The sequence below is a fragment of the Sorghum bicolor genome, chromosome 3 (assembly GCF_000003195.3).
Source record: "Sorghum bicolor cultivar BTx623 chromosome 3, Sorghum_bicolor_NCBIv3, whole genome shotgun sequence".
Taxonomy (NCBI): Eukaryota; Viridiplantae; Streptophyta; class Magnoliopsida; order Poales; family Poaceae; genus Sorghum; species Sorghum bicolor.
The window spans coordinates 52,269,373-52,290,448 of NC_012872.2; the positions used below are offsets into that span (position 1 = coordinate 52,269,373).

At 47.0% G+C, this 21,076-nt stretch overlaps 2 protein-coding genes across 2 annotated transcripts; both read left to right on the forward strand.

Moving 5' to 3' along the window:
- LOC8078213 (lycopene epsilon cyclase, chloroplastic) lies at positions 204-4,660 on the forward strand. The gene is made up of 10 exons (XM_002455793.2): positions 204-690; positions 2,263-2,434; positions 2,534-2,669; positions 2,766-2,979; positions 3,128-3,271; positions 3,367-3,474; positions 3,554-3,650; positions 3,727-3,855; positions 3,961-4,093; positions 4,202-4,660. Exons 1-10 carry the CDS (start codon positions 388-390, stop codon positions 4,365-4,367), a joined length of 1,602 nt encoding a protein of 533 aa, XP_002455838.1. The 5' UTR covers positions 204-387; the 3' UTR covers positions 4,368-4,660.
- Positions 4,856-7,880, forward strand: LOC8078638 (U-box domain-containing protein 35). The gene is made up of 5 exons (XM_021457240.1): positions 4,856-5,248; positions 5,327-5,424; positions 5,506-5,630; positions 5,724-6,237; positions 6,341-7,880. Exons 1-5 carry the CDS (start codon positions 5,047-5,049, stop codon positions 7,676-7,678), a joined length of 2,277 nt encoding a protein of 758 aa, XP_021312915.1. The 5' UTR covers positions 4,856-5,046; the 3' UTR covers positions 7,679-7,880.

Below are 21,076 nucleotides of genomic sequence, written 5' to 3' on the forward strand. Positions count from 1 at the left end.
CACAGGCGAGCGGCCGAGCCCAATGCTGGAAAGGCACCACGTCACTGACACGCGGGCCTGGCTGCGCAGCCGGAGAGGCGGAGGCTCACGCCCCCGGCGCCCTCTTTCTTGGAAAAAGCGAAAACCATATCCACGCCTCGTGGGTCCTGAGCCAATCCAAAACCGCCACGTGCCATATCCGGGATACCCCCTCCAGCCCTCCCTCTCCCCGTGCCGCTCGTCTCCCTCCACAACGGCACAGCAGCAGCGGCCAACTCCTCTCTGCTAGTGTCTCCTCGCCGCCGCCGCGCCGCCGCGCCGACCAATCACCGCGCAATTGGAAGCAAGAGAGCCGCACCAGGAGAGAGAAGAGACAGTGAGAGTGAGAGCCCGAGGAGGGGCGGCGCGATGGGCCTCTCGGGCGCGACGATCTCCGCGCCGCTCGGCTGCCGTGGGCTGCGGCGCGGGGCGGTCGGCGGAGGTAAGGCGCGGAAGGCGGAGGCGGAGAGGTGGCGGCGGGCGGGCTGGAGCCGACGCGTGGGCGGACCGAAGGTGACGTGCGTGGCCACCGAGAAGCACGACGAGACGGCGGCGGTCGGCGTGGAGTTCGCGGACGAGGAGGACTACCGCAAGGGCGGCGGCGGCGAGCTGCTTTACGTGCAAATGCAGGCCACCAAGCCCATGGAAAGCCAGTCCAGGATCGCTTCCAAGGTGATTACATTCCTAAGGGCACTCACAATCCACACTCTATCATAGAGTCTAAAGTTATTTATTACCTCGAACAATGTGGACTTAGAGTCTAAATAAGACTTGAAGTCTTATTTTTTCTACCTCTTTCTTCAATAAATATGCTGCCACATCAGCAAAATACCATAAATAATATGTAATTAATTGTCTTGGACTCTATGATAAAGTCTTGCATTGTGAGTGCCCTAATATTAATTTGCTATAATTAATCAAGCTAGTTTGGAGATTGTTCTAATGATCATGATTAACACGGAGGAAATAAATTGTAGATTTCGTCCCCTTGCACTAGTATTTGGGGGTATTTTACAGGATGAAATCCATAACATCATGCACCAACCGTGTATTTAATTTGACGTACATCAAGCGTTTTGCTTCTCTTTTTCTTTCTAACTGCATACCATTCTTCAGCATTTGAAAGTACAATCATAATTTTTTTATGCTACATTATTATTATCCATCAGTAATTGTTGCTTACCTTTTCCGGGAGAAAAACCATAGCCATGTAGTATGTTAGGGCAATCTTCAAAGAGCATAGAAAAGTACTGCACATTTCAATATGGAACCACGATCATTGTCCTGCAGCCGTACTTCACGTTCACGTGCTTTGGCTACAACTACAAGGACGTCCATTGAAAAGAAGGGTGATCGCCTAGTGGTAGGCAGAGTTCCTCAAAAGTTAAAAACTTAGAATCTTACGCCAGCATTAAATATAGATAAAAAATAATTAATTATACAGTTTGTCTATAATTTACGAGACGAATTTTTTGAGTCTAGTTATAATTGGACAATAATTGCCATATACAAACAAAAATGTTATATTAGTCCGAAAAATTTTCACACGGGAACTAAACATGGCCCTAATATGGTTGGTTTTGCGTTCTAGATGTTTCGAGTCAGTAGATTGACATAATTTATCCCTGTTTTCCAGAAGAATAGTGCCTATTTGAAAATGTATGTAATTAAAATATATTCTGAAAATGTGTTTCATGAGAAAATGACAGGACCTCAAAAAATGAATATCACACCGCACTGTACTCTGCCATCGATTTTGATAATTCGAATCAGGAACTATCATAACACGCAATCTACTGTGATTGGTGGGAACAAAGATTGCTCACGTACTTCTCTGATTATTCTAACAAGATAAGTCAGTCATACGAACCAGGGTGCCAACACATTGATGACCGTTCTTTCTTTGTGCTCACATGGACGGTATGACGGCAGCTTGTTGCCTGATCACACAGTAATATTGAGTATCTGCGTTGTACACGCATGCATGGGCATGTCATTTCCAGTCTAATGTCACATAGCTGACTTGCTATAATTTGAGCAGTCAGGTGGAGTACTCTAGGCACAGGTATTTTGTTGCCTCAAAACCATGGAATTTTGTCTAGAACTGCACAGAACAGCAGAGCTTCAAATAGACCCTTTGTGCCATTATTATTTTTCCTGAATACGTGTGCCATAAACTACGTGTATTCTGCCTTTGTATCCCAAGGAAAATTAACTGTGTGGTCTTATATGTTCTGTTTGCAGCTATTGCCCATATCTGATGAAAACACAGTACTTGATTTGGTTATCATTGGTTGTGGTCCTGCTGGTCTTTCTCTAGCCTCAGAGTCAGCTAAGAAAGGTCTCACCGTAGGTCTCATTGGGCCTGACCTTCCATTCACAAATAACTATGGTGTGTGGGAGGATGAATTTAAAGGTACGCTATTATTTGCGTTATTAAAATGCAGTGTCTGCATGACATCACTGTCAGCATAACTTAACATGATGGTACTTATTTTTCTCGTTTACTGTCCAGATCTTGGTCTAGCGAGTTGTATCGAGCACGTCTGGAAGGATACTATTGTCTACCTAGACAATAACAAGCCCATACTGATTGGCCGTTCTTATGGCAGGGTGCACCGTGACTTGCTCCATGAGGAGCTACTGAGAAGGTAAATCTTCATGTCGCAATATTGGGATTCATAATTATCTTTTTGAAGCATGCTGATATAACATAATTGACAAGTAGCAACACTTATAATTCGCAGATGCTATGAAGCTGGCGTGACATACCTGAACTCCAAAGTGGACAAGATCATAGAATCTCCAGATGGACACAGAGTAGTCTGTTGTGATAAGGGTCGTGAGATAATTTGCAGGCTTGCCATTGTTGCTTCGGGGGCAGCATCTGGTAGGCTTCTAGAGTATGAGGTTGGGGGTCCTCGTGTTTGCGTGCAGACTGCATACGGAGTAGAAGTTGAGGTACACAAAGACTGAAGAATCTGTTCATTTTAATTTCTTTTTCACAAATTAGACAGGCCAGTTTGCTCAATAAATTTCTAGATGAAAATCTCAGTATATCATTTAGGTACTAGATGTTCGTTATTTCAAAATTGTTTGAAAATTTCAGGTGGAAAATAATCCATATGATCCCAGCTTAATGGTTTTCATGGACTACAGAGATTGTTTCAAAGAGGAATTCTCACACACTGAACAAGAAAATCCCACTTTCCTGTATGCTATGCCCATGTCATCCACACGAGTTTTCTTTGAGGTTGGTACTGAGTTTTTGTTACCTTTGTGATTCAGCAACCAGCACTTCCCATACTTCAAATTTTCAAAATTTGTGACTAAAATACCTTATCACAGGAAACATGCTTAGCTTCTAAAGATGCTATGTCCTTTGATCTACTTAAGAAGAGGCTGATGTATCGGTTGAATGCAATGGGAGTTCGTATCCTGAAAATTTATGAGGAGGTAAGAGGGTCGACAATTCTTAAATTTTCACTCATTTATATTCTGAAATGAAAATAAACTGAAATGTTCTTGGTTTCAGGAATGGTCCTACATTCCTGTTGGAGGGTCCTTACCAAACACAGATCAGAAAAATCTTGCATTTGGTGCTGCAGCAAGTATGGTGCATCCTGCAACGGGTACAGAAGAATCATCAATTTTTCACACACCAGTTTCTTCCTTGCGTATGTTGACAATGTTTCACAAAATCCATAGGGTACTCAGTGGTTAGATCTTTGTCTGAGGCTCCAAGATATGCTTCTGTGATATCCGACATCTTAAATAACCGAGTTCCTGCAGAATATTTGCTTGGAAATTCTCAAAATTACAGTCCATCAATGCTTGGTAAGCATTTTTCTGGTATTTCCAGGACAATAACAGTGTTTTACTGTGTAAAGTCCAGACAAGTTAGCAAAACATTCTGCGACTAATTGTTATATGATGTTTCAGCATGGAGAACACTATGGCCTCAAGAAAGGAAACGTCAGCGATCCTTCTTCCTTTTCGGATTAGCGTTGATAATCCAACTGAATAATGAAGGCATACAAACATTCTTTGAAGCCTTTTTCAGGGTGCCGAAATGGTAGTTGCACTTTTTGCCCTGTTTCAGTCTATTTTCAGAGAAATTCAGTGTGTTGGAGGTTACTACCTCCATAAAGTTTTGATAACCACTGTTTTTTTCCTTGAACAGGATGTGGCGGGGATTTCTTGGCTCAACCCTTTCATCGGTCGATCTCATACTATTTTCATTCTACATGTTTGCAATAGCTCCAAATCAATTGCGAATGAACCTCGTCAGACATCTCCTCTCTGACCCGACTGGCTCAACCATGATCAAGACCTACCTGACCTTATAAAACCTTCTGCACCAGGCTGCAAGAACTCTTAGAAACTGTACAGTTTTGTAGTTGTACATAAGTTAGAGGGGATCTTGGGGGTTCCTTTTCTTATTCCCGTATGGCGGCGGATCTAGGGGGTTACCATCAACACTATAATACGCTCGAAATCTTTTATGGTTGCTGTGGTGATGGGTGCATGATGGAATGGAAGAAGAATAAGAGAGATCCGGTGATGGTCATGGTTCCTGCATTGGCCATTTTTAGGTCTTGTATCCCTTGTTTTTGCTCCATCTCTGTCTTTTCTGTTTCAAGACTTCTTGCATGTCCAGTCAATTACACCCTTATTTTAGGTTGCTCAATACCGAGTCAAAATGTTTTTCCCCCCTGTCGGAACAATATTTGCAAAAGCAAAAAGGGAAAAAATATAATTAGATGTGCAAGAATAGTATGAGGCTGTCCTTGCTCCCGCCATGACATTTATCTGCAAGATGTTGGGGAAGGGGAAGGCCTGTAGGAGACAAAGGTTTGAGGCAAGGGAGAGAAAGGAATAAAGGCAGGAGGCGAGGCGGAGCAACCCGTCTCCCTCCACCTCTCTGCCTTCTTCTCCTGCGCCGCCATCCTCACCCACTGACCGGCCGGCGGCATCCTGCTTCTCGACCGGCTTATTGCCGTACCATCACCGCCGGACGGTGGCGCGATGCAAGGAGGCCCACTGAGCCCGGATGAGTACCGGGTGGCGTCGCCGCCGGCGCTGCTGCACCAGCCGGCGTCCCTCATCGTCGTGGCCATCGACCGGGACCGGCACAGCCAACTGGCCGTGAAGTGGGTCATGGACCACCTCCTCTCCGGCGCCTCCCAGATCGTCCTCCTCCACGTGGCCGCCCATTACGCCACCAACCGTACGTCGTTCATCGCCGTACCCATTTCTCCATTGATCGATGTAAGCTGAGCTCTGGTTTCCTTGAACATGTGCGCAGATGGGTTCGCCATGGCCGAGACGACGCAGGGCGCGCTGGAGGCTGAAATGAAGGAGATCTTTGTCCCCTACCGAGGATTCTTCAACCGGAATAATGGGGTAAATGTAAAAACAATCAATGCAAAACATCCAAAATTTCTAGCGACATGACATTTGATTCAATCACGTTTTTGCTGCCAGCTGGTGGAAGTCTCCGAGGTAGTGTTGGAAGAGGCAGACGTGTCCAAGGCCATTCTAGGTTACATCACTGCAAACAAGATCCAGAGCATTGCGCTCGGCGGAGCCAGCAGAAATGCATTCACCAAGTACGTACTGAAATCGATCAGGGAGTTTTTCGTCCACATTATTCTACCGTCAGCTGACGCAAAAACGTACGTGATGTCGCCTCGGGCATGCAGGAAATTCAAGAACGCGGACGTGCCGTCGACCCTGATGAAGTGCGCGCCGGACTACTGCAACATCTACGTCGTGGCCAAGGGCAAGTCCGTCAATGTCAGGCTCGCCAAGTGCGGCGTCCCTCCCATGCACAGTGGCGCCGACACCATCCCTTCGGACACCGACTCCCAATCGGGCCTGTACGTGCGACGCGGCTCCCGGGGCCACCTGCCGCCGGTGATGCCTGACGCCACCAGGCGCTCCGTTGACGGACGCACCCTGCCGGAGCTCAACACGCGGCCAGCGTTCCGCGAGCGCTCGCTCCCGTCCTCGGCCACCAAGAACGTCGTCGTCGTCGTCCCCGGAAAAGACTTCTCCGAGACGTCCTCCCGCTCCGCGAGGCACGAATCCTTCGGCGGCGACCTCGACTTCGGCCCCAGCACGCGCTTCTCCTCCATAGACTTCGGCGAGAACCTCGACCTGTCCACCACCCTCACCGCCAGCCCCGCTCGGGAGCCCATGTCGCCGGCCACCGGCGTGAGTCATGCGTTCATTGGTTCTTGGTCTGATTTTTCTTTGCTATCCAGTCACCGTTGCCCCTGATGACCTACGCCAATACGCCATCGCCATGCGGGTGCAGGCGCAACGCGATATTGAGGTCGAGATGCGGCGGCTCCGGCTGGAGCTGAAGCAGACCATGGACATGTACAACGCGGCGTGCAAGGAGGCCATCAACGCCAAGCAGCGGGCCAAGGAGATGCAGATGATGAAGCTGGAGGAGGCGCGTCGGCTGGAGGAGGCCAGGCACGCCGAGGAGGCTGCTCTGGCACTGGCCGAGATGGAGAAGGCCAAGTGCCGCGCGGCCATGGAGGCGGCCGAGGCGGCGCAGAGGCTGGCCGACCTGGAGGCGCAGCGGCGACGCAACGCCGAGGTGCGCGCGCGCCGGGAGGCCGACGAGAAGGTGCGCGCTCTGGATGCCATCTCCAACCATGACTTCCGGTACCGCAAGTACCACATCGACGAGATCGAGATGGCCACGGAGCGCTTCTCCGACGAGCTCAAGATCGGCGAGGGCGGCTACGGCCCCGTCTACCGCGCCTCCCTGGACCACACCCCCGTCGCCATCAAGGTGCTCCGGCCGGACGCGCACCAGGGGAGGAAGCAGTTCCAGCAGGAGGTGGAGGTGCTCAGCTGCATCCGCCACCCCAACATGGTGCTCCTCCTCGGCGCGTGCCCGGAGTACGGCTGCCTCGTGTACGAGTACATGGAGCACGGCAGCCTGGAGGACCGGCTGTTCCGTCGGGGCGGCACGCCGACGATCCCGTGGCCGCAGCGGTTCCGGATCGCGGCGGAGATCGCGACGGCGCTGCTGTTCCTGCACCAGACGAAGCCGGAGCCGCTGGTGCACCGGGACCTGAAGCCGGCCAACATCCTGCTGGACCGCAACTACGTGAGCAAGATCAGCGACGTCGGGCTGGCGCGCCTGGTGCCGCCGTCGGTGGCGGACAGCGTGACGCAGTACCGGCTGACGGCGACGGCGGGCACCTTCTGCTACATCGACCCGGAGTACCAGCAGACGGGGAAGCTGGGGGTCAAGTCGGACATCTACTCCCTCGGCGTGCTCCTGCTGCAGGTGGTCACCGCGCGGCCACCCATGGGGCTCACGCACCACGTCGAGAAGGCCATCGACGCCGGCACCTTCGCGCAGATGCTCGACATCACCGTCAAGGACTGGCCCGTCGAGGAGGCGCTCGGCTACGCCAAGCTCGCGCTCAAGTGCACGGAGATGCGGCGGAGGGACCGGCCGGACCTCGCTACTGTCATACTGCCGGAGCTCAACCGGTTAAGGAACCTTGGCCACGCGTACGAGGCACGCATGAGCACCGCCGGGGCCAACGGCGGAAGTGCCGAAAACGGTGACCTGGTCAGCGCGACCTCGACGACGGTGGGTGGTTCTTGGAAAACGGCGGAGAGCTAGCGGGAGGTCCGGTGTGGCCCTGTGTCAGTTAGAGAGCGAGCTTTTGTACGGAGAGGAGAAGTGTCCATGGAACTTAACGTTCTTTTTATGGATGGAGATCGAGTTTTTTAAAAAAAAACCAAAAATCTTGGTGTATGTACAGTCTTCTGTCTATGAGAAATACTAACACGTCTTGCAGCGCTGCTGCCTCTAATCATTTTGACTTCTGAGGGCCATCCATGAACCAAAATTTCCTGTTCTGTTTGGCTTGTTAAAGTAATTTTATTTTATTTGGCAATTAGTGTCTAGTTGTGGACTAATTAGACTTAAAAGATTCGTCCCCTAAATTACTCTCTAATTGTATTTTTAGTTTCATAAATAGTCTATATTTAGGCCTTGTTTAGTTCTAAAATTTTTTGCAAAATAAGAATAGTACCACTTTCGTTTGTATTTGACAAATATTATCCAATCATGTACTAAATAGACTCAAAAGATTCGTCTCATCAATTCCGACCAAACTGCGCAATTAGTTTTTATTTTCGTCTATATTTAATACTTCATGCATGCGTCTAAAGATTTGATGTAACTAAAACAAGGCCTTAGTACTTTTTTTTTTCCAAAATTCTACATGATGGGCGGTAAACTTTAACAACGTAAATCAAACGCGACCTTATATAAAAAAAAACCACGTACACTACTTAGGATGTTTGTATTATCAGAGAGGCCCTGTTTGTAGCACGGTAAAAAATAGCAATATTTGACTTAGAACAAACCTAATATGACATGTTTCTTCATTAAGGAAAACAAAAAATGGTGGTTGCTTTATTATGACAATCCATGGTTGGTGCCCTTGGTGCAACTCAAAAGTCGGTTGGGTACTTGTCAGGCTTGAACTACAAAGAAATCAAATTCCTTTCTTCTTAAGATCAGCAGGAGGGCCAATACAACCCAAAAACTACAATTTAGGTGCATCAACAACACTAAAAAACCTATCCAAACAAACAATATCCTAAATTATCTAGAACCAATCTATCCATGAAGAAGACAATTGGAAACAGGAACAGAATGCGCGTTACCACCCCGCCAGGTTCTTCAACTATCTGTTGAAAGAGTTGCCAAATACTTCATATGTTCTAAATTATGAGACTTTATATGTTCTAAATTACAAGAAGTTTTGTTTTTTCTAAACACGTATCTTTTGCTATGCACTTAAATATGCATTATGTCTAAACACACAGTAAAAGCAATGTATTTAGGCAACACAACATGTCTTATAATTTAGAGAGAGAGAGAGAGAGAGAGAGAGAGAGAGAGTACAAGCTATGCTTAAATTGCAAATAAACTTGTCACTCTGATTTAACCTGTAGTCGATGCTCTAACTGAAGTAAACTGGTGCTTGTTTGTGTTTCTCTTGGCATTATAATATAAAATGCCGATTTTATTTGTTTAAAAAAGATGCAAACTCTTTAGTTGTTCATAGAAAGGCCATGAACATGATTCCAATAGCATTTCAAAACTGGTTATTGCCATATTAGAGCCAATCTCTATAATTAATTTTAGATTTAAGTCTACCAACGGTCTCTAAATTTGTATGAGTGTGTTATCCTGGTGTCTAAACTTACGAAACGGTCGTATAAAGTCCCTAAACTTGATTTGGGTCTCGTTTACTCATCCAAACAGGTCTTTGACCTGGTACCTGCATCTTCCTCCTAGACTTGTCACCATGCCGGCACATGCCCACCCAAGCCGCCAATGCCAACATCATCGTTATCAGCCTCGTTGTGCTCTTTCGACTCAACATAGCCACCTCCAGGGGCGGAGGCTAGTAGAGGCGAAACTGGGCCTCCGCCTCCCTGGCTCTCAAATTTTTCATATGATCTACTGGCCCATCAATATGAAGTGCAGTTATACTATTCAATGATGTCAGCCCATTATATAAAGTTTAAAAGCGATGTAAACTAGCTTATGGGCCCAAAAATATATAAGCATAGTTCCTTGTGGCCCTAAAATCTCCACAAGGTTATAGTGCTAGCCTAACTGCTCTCGCAAAAATGGTACATAGTATCGGAATAGGCAATTTGCCCCCCTGCATTTGGGCCACGCTCCGCCACTGGCCACCTCATCCACCTCCTCCTCTGCGCCCATTGAGTTCGCTTTTTCCGACGATCGCTTAGCCCTGTAGTGTTAGAAATTTAGACATTTTAATATTTGATTTAATGCTTTAGAGAAGTAGCAAAATCCTTCCAAGAAGGTGACAGCTTAGCGATTATACCGCCGGCCACAAACTTTTCAGGCAACACACAAGGAAATTGTTCTAGTTCCTTAGCTAGTGCCTGTATCTCATATGCTTGTTCAATCACAGAACGGCTATCCACCATCTTGTAATCAAACAATTTTTTCATGAGGTACAGCTCGCTACCAGCATCAGAAACCCCGAACTTAGCCTCAAGCGCATCCCATAATTCTTTAGCAGTGGTGCAAATAATATAGTTGTCGACATACTTTTTATCGAGCGCACTTATGACGGCGCCTCTGAAGAGGTTATCAGCAGCCATGAACGTTTTCTCGAGTAAACTGTTCCGGCTTCCCCTTCGCAACGTCATAGCAACTCATAGCAGTCAACCACAATATCATTCTCGCGCGCCACCGCTTGTAGTTTGAACCATCGAACGCATCCGGTTTTAACGCAGCAGCAAAACCACTAACAGAAAAATGCCTAATATCAGGTTTTTGGATTGTTAGAAATTTAGACATTTTAATGTTTGATTTAATCTACAAAATTACCCATAATATTGTGGTGGCATATATGTGCACGTGTGCAATTTTATCACTACTCAGATTAGAGATAAACATTGCAAGAACTACTGCAACTACAGCAGACATACTGAAAGTGAAAAACAATCGTTTAAGATTGTACCCAGAGGAGGGACCAGTGCCGAAGGCACCGGCGGCTCCATTCGTACTAGTCGACATAGTGCGTTGCTCGAAGTAGCGGACCACAGTCGGTGCAGGAAGATGTTCGCAGTGCAGTCCCGCGAACATCCACCAGGAAGAAGACGAAGACGAAGTAGTCGATCACGATCTGCGCGAACGTCCACAAGGAAGAAGACGAAGTAGTCGATCACGATCCGCCGGACGTCCACCAGGAAGAAGACAACGAACTCGCCGGTGAGCAGTCGCAGAAGACGCTCTCCAAAAACCTGATTGCCCGCAACACCCGAGCAGGTGTCTCGTTGCAAGGCGTCGGGTTCCGGAGGCCTGCTCTCCCGATCTCTGTGCGCGCAGAGGTTCGGGATGGGAATGGACAGAAAGCAACTCGACAGAAGAGGACTGAGTGTGTCTCGCAGGTATGGAAGGTGTCTCTGCGTATGGAATATATAGGCCCCAGGAGGAAACGTCTGGTTAATGGCAATCAATCACAATTAATTGCCATTAACGAGTCAATCAATTAGCAATTAATTGCCATTAATTGCACAACAGTCAGATCCCGTTTTCTTCCCTTTCCTTATTCACCACGCATGTGCCACGTCTGGTCTGGTCCTCGTGTGCCACGTCACGCTCGCTCGTCTCGACCTCGACAAGACAAGACAAGACAAGACAAGAGAAGACAAGACACGTCACGTCACGTCACGACACGACACGACACGACTCGCCTCGCCTCGCCACGCCACGCCACGCCACGACAGCAGGTGTCTCGTTGCAAGGCGTCGGGTTCCGAAGGTCTGCTCTCCCGATCTCTGTGCGCGCAGAGGTTCGGGACGGGAATGGACAGAAAGCCGACCTCGACAAGACAAGACAAGACACGCCACGACACGCCTCGCCTTGCCTCGCCACGCCTCGCCACGCCACGGCTCGGCGGCGGCGGTGGTGTGCGCGTGTGGCACCCCTTCACCCTCCCTCAACTTCTCCATAGGGGCTAACAAAGGCCACCTATTTAAGTTGAGTTAACACATGGTCAATCATCAATATGGTACTAAACCATTTTTATTATAGCATTAATTATGGGCCCTTGAATTAATCATCAAATATAATTATGGGCTAATGGCCCATTATATTCAACAATCCCCACCTATTTCTAGGGCACATAAGAAAAGCTCTCGAGTTTCCATGTCGTTTCATATACCAGTCGTTTCGGTGGAGACTGTTAAGTTGAACTTCCACCTAGAGTACAGACTACACTTAGCCACAACTTGAACGATGGACTATGCCTTGAATTGCAAGTTTTGTGTGATATAAGTTTCATCTACACTCATAACTGATACCGGGTTGCATGAACATCCCCTCTGGTTGAAGCATATAAGTCATACTTCTGGCCCATTCATGAGTATATAGAGATCACCCAAAATCTCATTGACTGTGACTAGCAGTCAAACTCATATAGGTGCATTCCTTAAAGATGTTCTGTAGGACAACATCTATCGCTTCACAAGCCGCTTTGGAATACATTAAGGTATATAACCAGCCTTCCTTACAGACTTAGGAAAGAAGTGCAATTGAGATGGGTTAAGTAAAGGGTCTTTCCTCACAATCTACTTCTGGCTTGTTTCACCATTCTACTTCACGGGATCTCCGATCACATAGAACAGGTTGCCACCATGGTAGACCTCACGTGGGTCTCAAACCCATCTCACTCGATGCACTATCTATCACATTACGTGATAGTCCCTTTGTGAATTGATCTACCAGATTTTTGGACGTATGAACATAGTCGAATGCTATAACTCCGGAGTTTCTCAATTTTCTGACAGTCTTCAAACGCCGTTTGACATGCCTAGTAGACTTCATGTTGTCCTTAGAACTGTTGACTTTAGTGATCACTGTTTGATTGTCACAGTTCATGGAAATAGCCGGCACAGTTTTTTCAACCACCGGTAGATCCATCAGGAGTTCACGAAGCCACTCGGCCTCAGCACCGGCGGTGTCTAATGCTGTGAGTTCTGCTTCCATGGTTGACTTCGTTAAGATAGTCTGCTTGCAAGACTTCCATGAAACAGTGCCACCTCCAAGCAGAAACACATATCCACTTGTGGCCTTTAACACATCAGCATCAGATATCCAATTTGCATCACAATAACCCTCTAATACCTTCGGGTATCCAGTATAGTGAATGCCATAGCTCACAGTACCTTTCAGATAGCGCATCACTCTCTCAAGAGCTTGCCAATGAATATCCCCTGGATTTGACACAAACCGGATAAGTTTGCTCACTGCAAACGAGATATCAGGCCTCGTGGCACTAGCAAGGTACATCAATGAGCCTATAATTTGGGAGAATCTTAGTTGATCCCTTGCTATTCTTCGATTTTTCCTCAATAGCATACTAGGATCATAAGGCGTAGGAGCAGATTGACAGTCACTGTACCCAAAGCGACTTAAAATCTTTTCCACATAGTGGGACTGCACAAGTGTAATCCCACCATTGCCTTCTCTTGAAAGCTTAATGTTTAGAATAACATCAGCTTCTCCCAAATCTTTCATCTCAAAGTTATTAAACAAAAGTTTTTAACTTCCTTGATCACATCAAGGCTTGTCCCAAGGATCAGTATGTCATCCACGTACAGACAAAGGATCACACCTTCACCCCCACCAAACCGATAGTACACACATCTGTCAGCTTCATTAACAGCAAAACCTGCAGAAGTTAAGGTTCTGTCAAACTTCTCATGCCATTGTTTTGGAGCTTGTTTTAGGCCATAAAGGGATTTTAATAACTTACACACCTTACCCTTTTGACCACTTGTTAGAAATCCATCAGGCTGATCCATATAGATCTCTTCCTCTAACTCTCCATTTAGGAAAGCTGTCTTCACATCCATCTGATGAATGAGAAGACCATGAGAGGCAGCCAAAGATAGTAACACTCGAATTGTGGTCAAACGGGCAACAGGTGAATAAGTATCAAAGAAATATTCCCCTTCTCTTTGGGTATAACCCTTAGCCACAAGCCTAGCCTTGTACCTCTCAATTGTACCATCAGGCCTAAGCTTTTTCTTGAACACCCATTTACACCCTATAGGTTTACACCCATAAGGTCGTTCAAGCACTTCCCAAGTTCCATTAGACATTATAGAATCCATCTCATTCCTTATTGCTTCCTTCCACAAGTCAGCATCAGGAGAGGAAAATGCCTCTTTAATGGTTGTTGGGGTATCATCCACGAGGTACACAATATAGTCATCTCCAAAAGACTTCACTTTTCTTTGTCTTTTGCTCGTTTGAGTGACTACATTATCATCCTCCTCAGGATAGTGAACATGGGGTTCCTCAGATTGTTCTATCGGAATAAATTGCTCATGGGAGTTTATAGACTCATGACTAAAAATATTAGGTGTACTTTTCATAGGAAACTCACTTTCAAAGAATGTTGCATCTTTAGATTCCATTATAGTACCAACATGCATATTTGATACTCTAAAGTTTATAATTAAAAACCTATACCCTATGCTGTGAGTAGCATAACCAAGGAAAATACAGTCAACTGTCTTAGGTCCGAGTTTGCGTTTCTTGTTTATTGGCACATTCACTTTAGCCAAACAACCCCAAGTACGCAAATAGGAGACATTTACTCTTTTCTTTTCCCATTCCTCAAATGGTGTGATTTCTTTATTCTTTGTAGGAACTCTATTCAGGACATGACTTGCTATCAATATCGCCTCACCCCTACATTCCTTAGATAGACCCAAAGTCTCTAACATGACGTTAACCATCTCAGTTAGAGTACGGTTCTTTCTTTCGGCAATCCCATTGGACTGTGGTGAGTATGGCGGTGTCCTCTTATGAATAATTCCATGTTCTACGCAGAAGTCAGAAAAATCACTTGAAAAATATTATCCACCACGATCGAACCTTAAGCGTTTAATTTTCCTCTCAAGTTGATTTTCTACTTCAGCTTTATAGACTTTAAAATATTGTAATGCTTCATCCTTTGTTTTAAGCAAGTACACGTGACAAAATCTAGTACAATCGTCTATAAAAGTAAAGAAGTATCGTTTACCACTTTAGTCAACTCACCATTCATCTCGCATAGATCGGAATAGATTAATTCTAATGGTGTCAAGTTTCTCGCCTCCGTAGCCTTATGAGGCTTGCGAGGTTGCTTGGATTGCACGCATACATGGCACTTAGAACCTTTGACTAAATTAAATTTCGGGATTAAATTCATATTTGCTAGCCGCGTTAAACAACCATAATTAACATGACAAAATCGCGAATGCCAAATATTCGACTCATTCGAAATCACAATATGGTTCACGATTTTATTACACACATCATACATGGATAAGCGGAACATGCCTCCGCAATCATAACCTTTACCAATAAAAGTTCCAAACTTTGAAAGTATAACTTTATTGGCCTCAAAGACTATTTTGTAGCCATCTCTACAAAGTTGTGAGCCGCTAACTAGATTCTTTTTGATGGAGGGGACATGCTGCACGTTCTTCATCAGCACCGTCTTTCTCGAAGTGAACTTCAGAATGACCGTACCAACACCAAGAACACGCGCATGAGAGCCGTTCCCCATCAGTAAGGCTCCAGTGTTGCCGGCCTGATAAGAAGAAAATAAAGAGATGTCAGCACACACATGAACATTAGCCCCAGTATCCATCCACCACTCAGGTGAATGACAGACTGAAAGAACAGTAGGTAAATAATTACCATAGGTAAATAATTATCATACCCAGATGTTCCTCCTTCAGCCTCGTCAATGACCATGTTTACTGACTTTTTCTCTTCTCGTTTAAATTTGCGGTCTGGACAACCACTCGCCCAGTGGTCATCGCTACCGCAAACAAAGCAGCATCCATCTGCCTTTTTCTTCTTAAAAATCGTAGTTTACTTTGGCTTTGGATTTGCTCCTTGCTTGTTCTCTTGCTTATTCTTTTTCTTATTACGGAAAGCGAATTGCTTTTTCTTCTGCACCACATTGGCACTAGAAGACTCAACGCCTTTCTCATGTGTATCTTTTGCCCTCGCCTTCTCCTCAACATCAAGAGTTCCCGTGAGTTCGGCAAGACCAAACTCTTTCCTCTGATGCTTTAGAGAAGTAGCAAAATCCTTCCAAGAAGGTGGCAGCTTAGCGATTATACCGCCGGCCACAAACTTTTCAGGCAACACACAAGGAAATTGTTCTAGTTCCTTAGCTAGTGCCTGTATCTCATGTGCCTGTTCAATCACAGAACGGCTATCCACCATCTTGTAATCAAACAATTGTTCCATGAGGTACAACTCGCTACCAGCATCAGAAACCCCGAACTTGGCCTCAAGCGCATCCCATAATTCTTTAGCAGTGGTGCAAATAATATAGTTGTCGACATACTTTTTATCGAGCGCACTTATGACGGCGCCTCTAAAGAGGTTATCAGCAGCCATGAACGTTTTCTCCTCCTCAGGAGTAAACTGTTCCGGCTTCCCCTTCACAACGTCATAGCAACTCATAGCAGTCAACCACAATATCATTCTCGCGCGCCACCGCTTATAGTTTGAACCATCGAACGCATCCAGTTTTAACGCAGCAGCAAAACCACTAACAGAAAAATGCCTAATATCAGGTTTTTGGATTGTTAGAAATTTAGACATTTTAATGTTTGATTTAATCCAGAAAATTACCCATAATATTGTGGTGGCATATATGTGCACGTGTGGAATTTTATCACTACTCAGATTAGAGATAAACATTGCAAGAACTACTGCAACTACAGCAGACATACTAAAAGTGAAAAACAATCATTTAAGATTGTACCCATAGGAGGGACCAGTGCCGAAGGCACCGGCGGCTCCATTCGCACTAGTCGACATAGTGCGTTGCTCAAAGTAGCGGACCACAGTCGGTGCAGGAAGTTGTTCGCAGTGCAGTCCCGCGAACATCCACCAGGAAGAAGACGAAGACGAAGTAGTCGATCACGATCCGTCGGACGTCCACCAGGAAGAAGACAACGAACTCGCCGGTGAGCAGTCGCGGAAGACGCTCCCCGAAAACCTGATTGCCCGCAACACCCGAGCAACACCCGAGCAGGTGTCTCGTTGGTGTCTCGTTGCAGAACTCGCCGGTGAGCAGTCGCGGAAGACGCTCCCCGAAAACCTGATTGCCCGCAACACCGGTTCGAGACGGGAATAGACAGAAAGCCGACCTCGACAAGACACGCCTCGGCGGCGGCGGCGGCGGCGCGCGCGTGTGGCACCCCTTCACCCTCCCTCAACTTCTCCATAGGGGCTAACAAATGCCACCTATTTAAGTTGAGTTAACACATGGTCAATCATAAATATGGTACTAAACCATTTTCATTATAGTATTAATTATGAACCCTTGAATTAATCATCAAATATAATTATGGGCTAATGCCCATTATATTCAACATGTAGTACCCGTTCGGCCGTTCCTAGGCCCAATATGCTGCTGCCATCGCCGACGACCATGTATGAGTCACCAGCGCCCGGAGGTGTTCCTGGACAAGCAGGGCACCTTTGTGCACAAGCAGGTTGTGCACGTCAAGATGATGGTGGTGCACGTCCAGCCCCAGCAGCAAGGCATGTTGGAGAAGACCACCACCAGCACAACAGCAGATGTCGCGTTCTAGTTTGTCCAACTGAACTGAATTGCAACTCTGAAACTGATGCTTGACACGTAGAATTTTTGTCAAACTTTGAGCCTTTAGATCTTCCACGCTCGGCTTCTCCCTCTGTCGTGTGCATGGTTGCGTATCGAGCTGAGAGCACGCGTGATGTTGCCGCCACCCGCGTGTTGCTTGCCGCAACCTTGCCGCGTTGCCACAGCCTACATGCCGACGTGAGCTGCTGCTCTGTTTGGGAAGAGAGAGACGACATAGGGGATTTTTTTAGCGCAAATCTAAAACAAATTCTAAATTTAGGCCGGTTTGGAAATTATTTTCAAATCTAGGCCGTTTGGCCCCGCCACCATGCATGGCGGGGCAAACGCACGGTACCCCGCCATGAATGGCGGCGGGGTGCACTGCTGACTGGCGACGTGGCTGACGTGTACCCCGCCATGACCGATGGCTGGTTAGGGTACCCCGCCGTGGATCATGGCGGGGCGCGCCCAGGCCCACCAAAACCCGAGCCGCGTCCTATTTCTCTCTCTGTCCTCTCCCCGCAACCGCACCGGCACCCGCACCCGCCGCGCCGCGCCGCACCCGACCCCGCCGACCCCGCGCCGCGCCGCCCCGGCCCCGGCCCCGGCCGCGCCTGACCCCGCCGAGCGGCGCCGCCCTGCCCCGCCGTCCCCGTCCCCGGCCGCGCCGCGCCCTGGTCCCGGCAGCCGCCCGCCGCCTCGGCCCCGGCCCCGGCCGCGCCGCCACGCCCGCCGTCCGTCGTCCCGGCCCCGGCCGCGCCCCCTCCCTCACGGTAAATTTTTTAAAATTTTTGTTAGTTTAATTGTTAAGTAGTTAATTATTTAACTATTTTTTATAGTTAGTTAATTAATTTTAGTTATTAGTTAATAATATAGTTAGTAAGTAAGTTAATCAGGGACTTATGGTTAGTTAGTTAAGTAGTATTACTTAGTTAGTTAGGTATGTAGTAATTTGTTTTTCCATATTGGTCGGTTAGTTGATGATCGAATGTCAAATCGTTTTGTAGATGGATTACGGTGTAAGAGTTTTTTACGGAGGAAGTGTTAGGAGAGATGATTGTCAGTTTGAGGATATGTCTGAGGAATTGGAATGGTTTGATGCCCCCCTAGTTTCGGCGATCTATGTGAACGTTTGAATTTGAAGCTGACTGGTCCCGATACAATAGGGTCATCCAAGGTTCGAATGTCGGCATGACTGAGTTGGTGTTGGAGAATTTTGAGAATGAGAAGCCGTCCTTCGACGACGGTGGTGCTCAAGGAGATTGTGGTGTGCAGGTCCAACAAACTATGGAGAGTATGGACTTGGATGGTAATTGGACGCAGGAGTGGGTTCATTCTCCTCCAGTTGGTCATATAAGCAATGATTTTGATGTAGACGAGTTTGAACAGGAGGAGAATGAGGCGGCAGAGGATGAAATAATTGGTGATGATGTTTGCTCTGATTCTGACAAATCAGAAAATGAGGAAGGAGGTTCACCTGCCATGTGTGCACCGGTTCGTGGCATGCCCTTAGGAGTGCCGCTTGACGTACTTCATGCCATGCAGACTCAGGGCACTTTAGCCACAGAGTATCCAGGTGATGGAGAGGAATATGAAGGATGGGGCCGGGTTAGGGAGGCGGAACCTTACGTTGCACCACCCTCTTATACATCAGTAGAGCTTACACAACTGAGGGAGGCTGGCTTGCCCTTTACCGGTGTTCCAAATTATATGGATGTCAGCATGTCGCATATGGCGGTTTGTGACACGGGTTTGCAGATATGTAAGGAATCATTGTACAACCATGAAAATTTAATACTCAGAAAGAGATGCTTTTCAATACGATGTCTGAGATAAAGTTGTTCCTTCAGGACTATGTTGTGTATCATCATAGGCCCTACACGGTTCGGCATTCCGACAAGGAGGTAAAATTCCAAATAGTATGCAAGGCAGGGTTCCCGTGCTCGTGGAAGTTGAATGCACGGAAACAGTCGAGTGATGGGAAGTGGAAGGTAACTTCAGTGGAGCAGCCCCACAGATGCCAGACTAACAAGGGCAAACGGTACCATCCCCCAGTTGACGGCTCGGTACCTTGCTCGTCGTATATTGAGTCTTGTAGATAATGACAACGACATATGAGTGTCTTTCTTGCAGGAGACCATAGTCACTTTTGTTGGGTATGAGGTCACTTATGGAAAGGCTTGGCGGGCAAAGCAAATTGCCCTGGCAATTCGCTGGGGTAGTTGGGAGGAAGCCTATAACAGGGTTCCACGCATTTTGTGTGCAATGCAACACTTCAACCCTGGCATGAGATCGTTCATATACACATGAGGGTTTTATCTTCAGAACCCGTTGAGGCATATTCTGTACCGTGTGTTCTGGTATCGCATGCATTTCAGTATTGCCGGCGAATTGTTCTAGTTGATGGCACATTCCTCACCAGCAAGTACAGAGGCACATTGATGATGACTGCTGCTGTAGGCCCTGAGAACCAGATTGTGCCACTGGCTTTTGCTTTGGCAGAGGGGGAGAACAATGATTCATGGTCATGGTTCATGCGTCTGCTCCGTCTTCACGTCCTTGGTCCTTCTCGCACATGGCGGGGTTGCCAAAAAATGCCCTAGAACCCCATGTACCTTTCATAGCACTACTCAAAGTTACTTCCTCCATTCCTTTTTAAATGTTCCATCAAAAACTAGCTAGTAAACCTGTTAAATATGCAAGTAACAAAACTTTTAAGTGTTATATTAGTTAAATATATTTGTAAACCTTTTAAATTGTTATATTAGTTAAACATTCAGACAGCTGTGGACTTTGGTGACATGCGATCAAATTGAAATACGTCGGAATACAAACTATTACATGACAAGTTTCAAAGTACAAAAGTCTCATCCCTAAGCCACTCACATACATTACCACATCAATCAAACTGCGTGCACCACTGCATAAGCAACTCGTCCTTAGACTCCCAATCGTCCACTACAACCTCCTTACCCATGCTGGCCTTCGCTGCCTTGGCCTCACTGGCCTGTCTCTCGTAGTAAGCCACCTCCGCCTCTTCTGCGGCCTGAGAGTATAACTGTCCCTCTTCCTTGGTCATGTTTGTTGGCCACCATGAGTCGAAGACTGGTGTCTTCTGGTTGTGGTATGCAGCCTCACCCTCCTCTAAGCCACCGACAGGCATCGATCCTGACGCCTCACCCTCCTCTACAAGACGAAGTAGCTCACCTATCCTTCCCATTTCATAGTCATGCTTGTCCTGAGGGTACCCCAAATCCTCGGCAAGACGAATGAGGTCGCCTATCCTCCCGGTGTCGTCGTCTTCCTCCGCCTCGGCCTCCTCTTCGACCACAATCAGACGGCTAGCGGTGCCACCAACTCCAGCGTCCCGCCCTAATATCCTATTCTCTGTGTACTTAGCACGACCCACATCTGCTTGCCAGTTCCCGGTGCATCCAATCTCTGTAAGTACAAAATTCAAAGAATTAATAACATGTTCATTCTAGAGAAACAAAAACTTTGACTTTCAAAAATGGAATGGCTCACTTGCACATAATGAGGCAATAGCATCGTTCAAGCCTTGCATCTCAGCTCTCTCAGCCTCCTCCACAGCCTTCCTTGCATCGTCTTCAGCCTTCCTTGCCCGATACTCCTCTATCTCGTTTTCTCTCTCCTCGGACCACTTCTTCCATGCAATACTCGCAGGGTTACGAACAGGCAACTCCTATGCCCATGCAAGCATTTTCTTCTTATTATGGTCCTTCACGAAATCAGTGATGTAGTTTGCAGGATAACCTCTCATCTTGCGAACTGCTACTCTTGTCTTATACTCATCTTTGAACTTAAACACATCA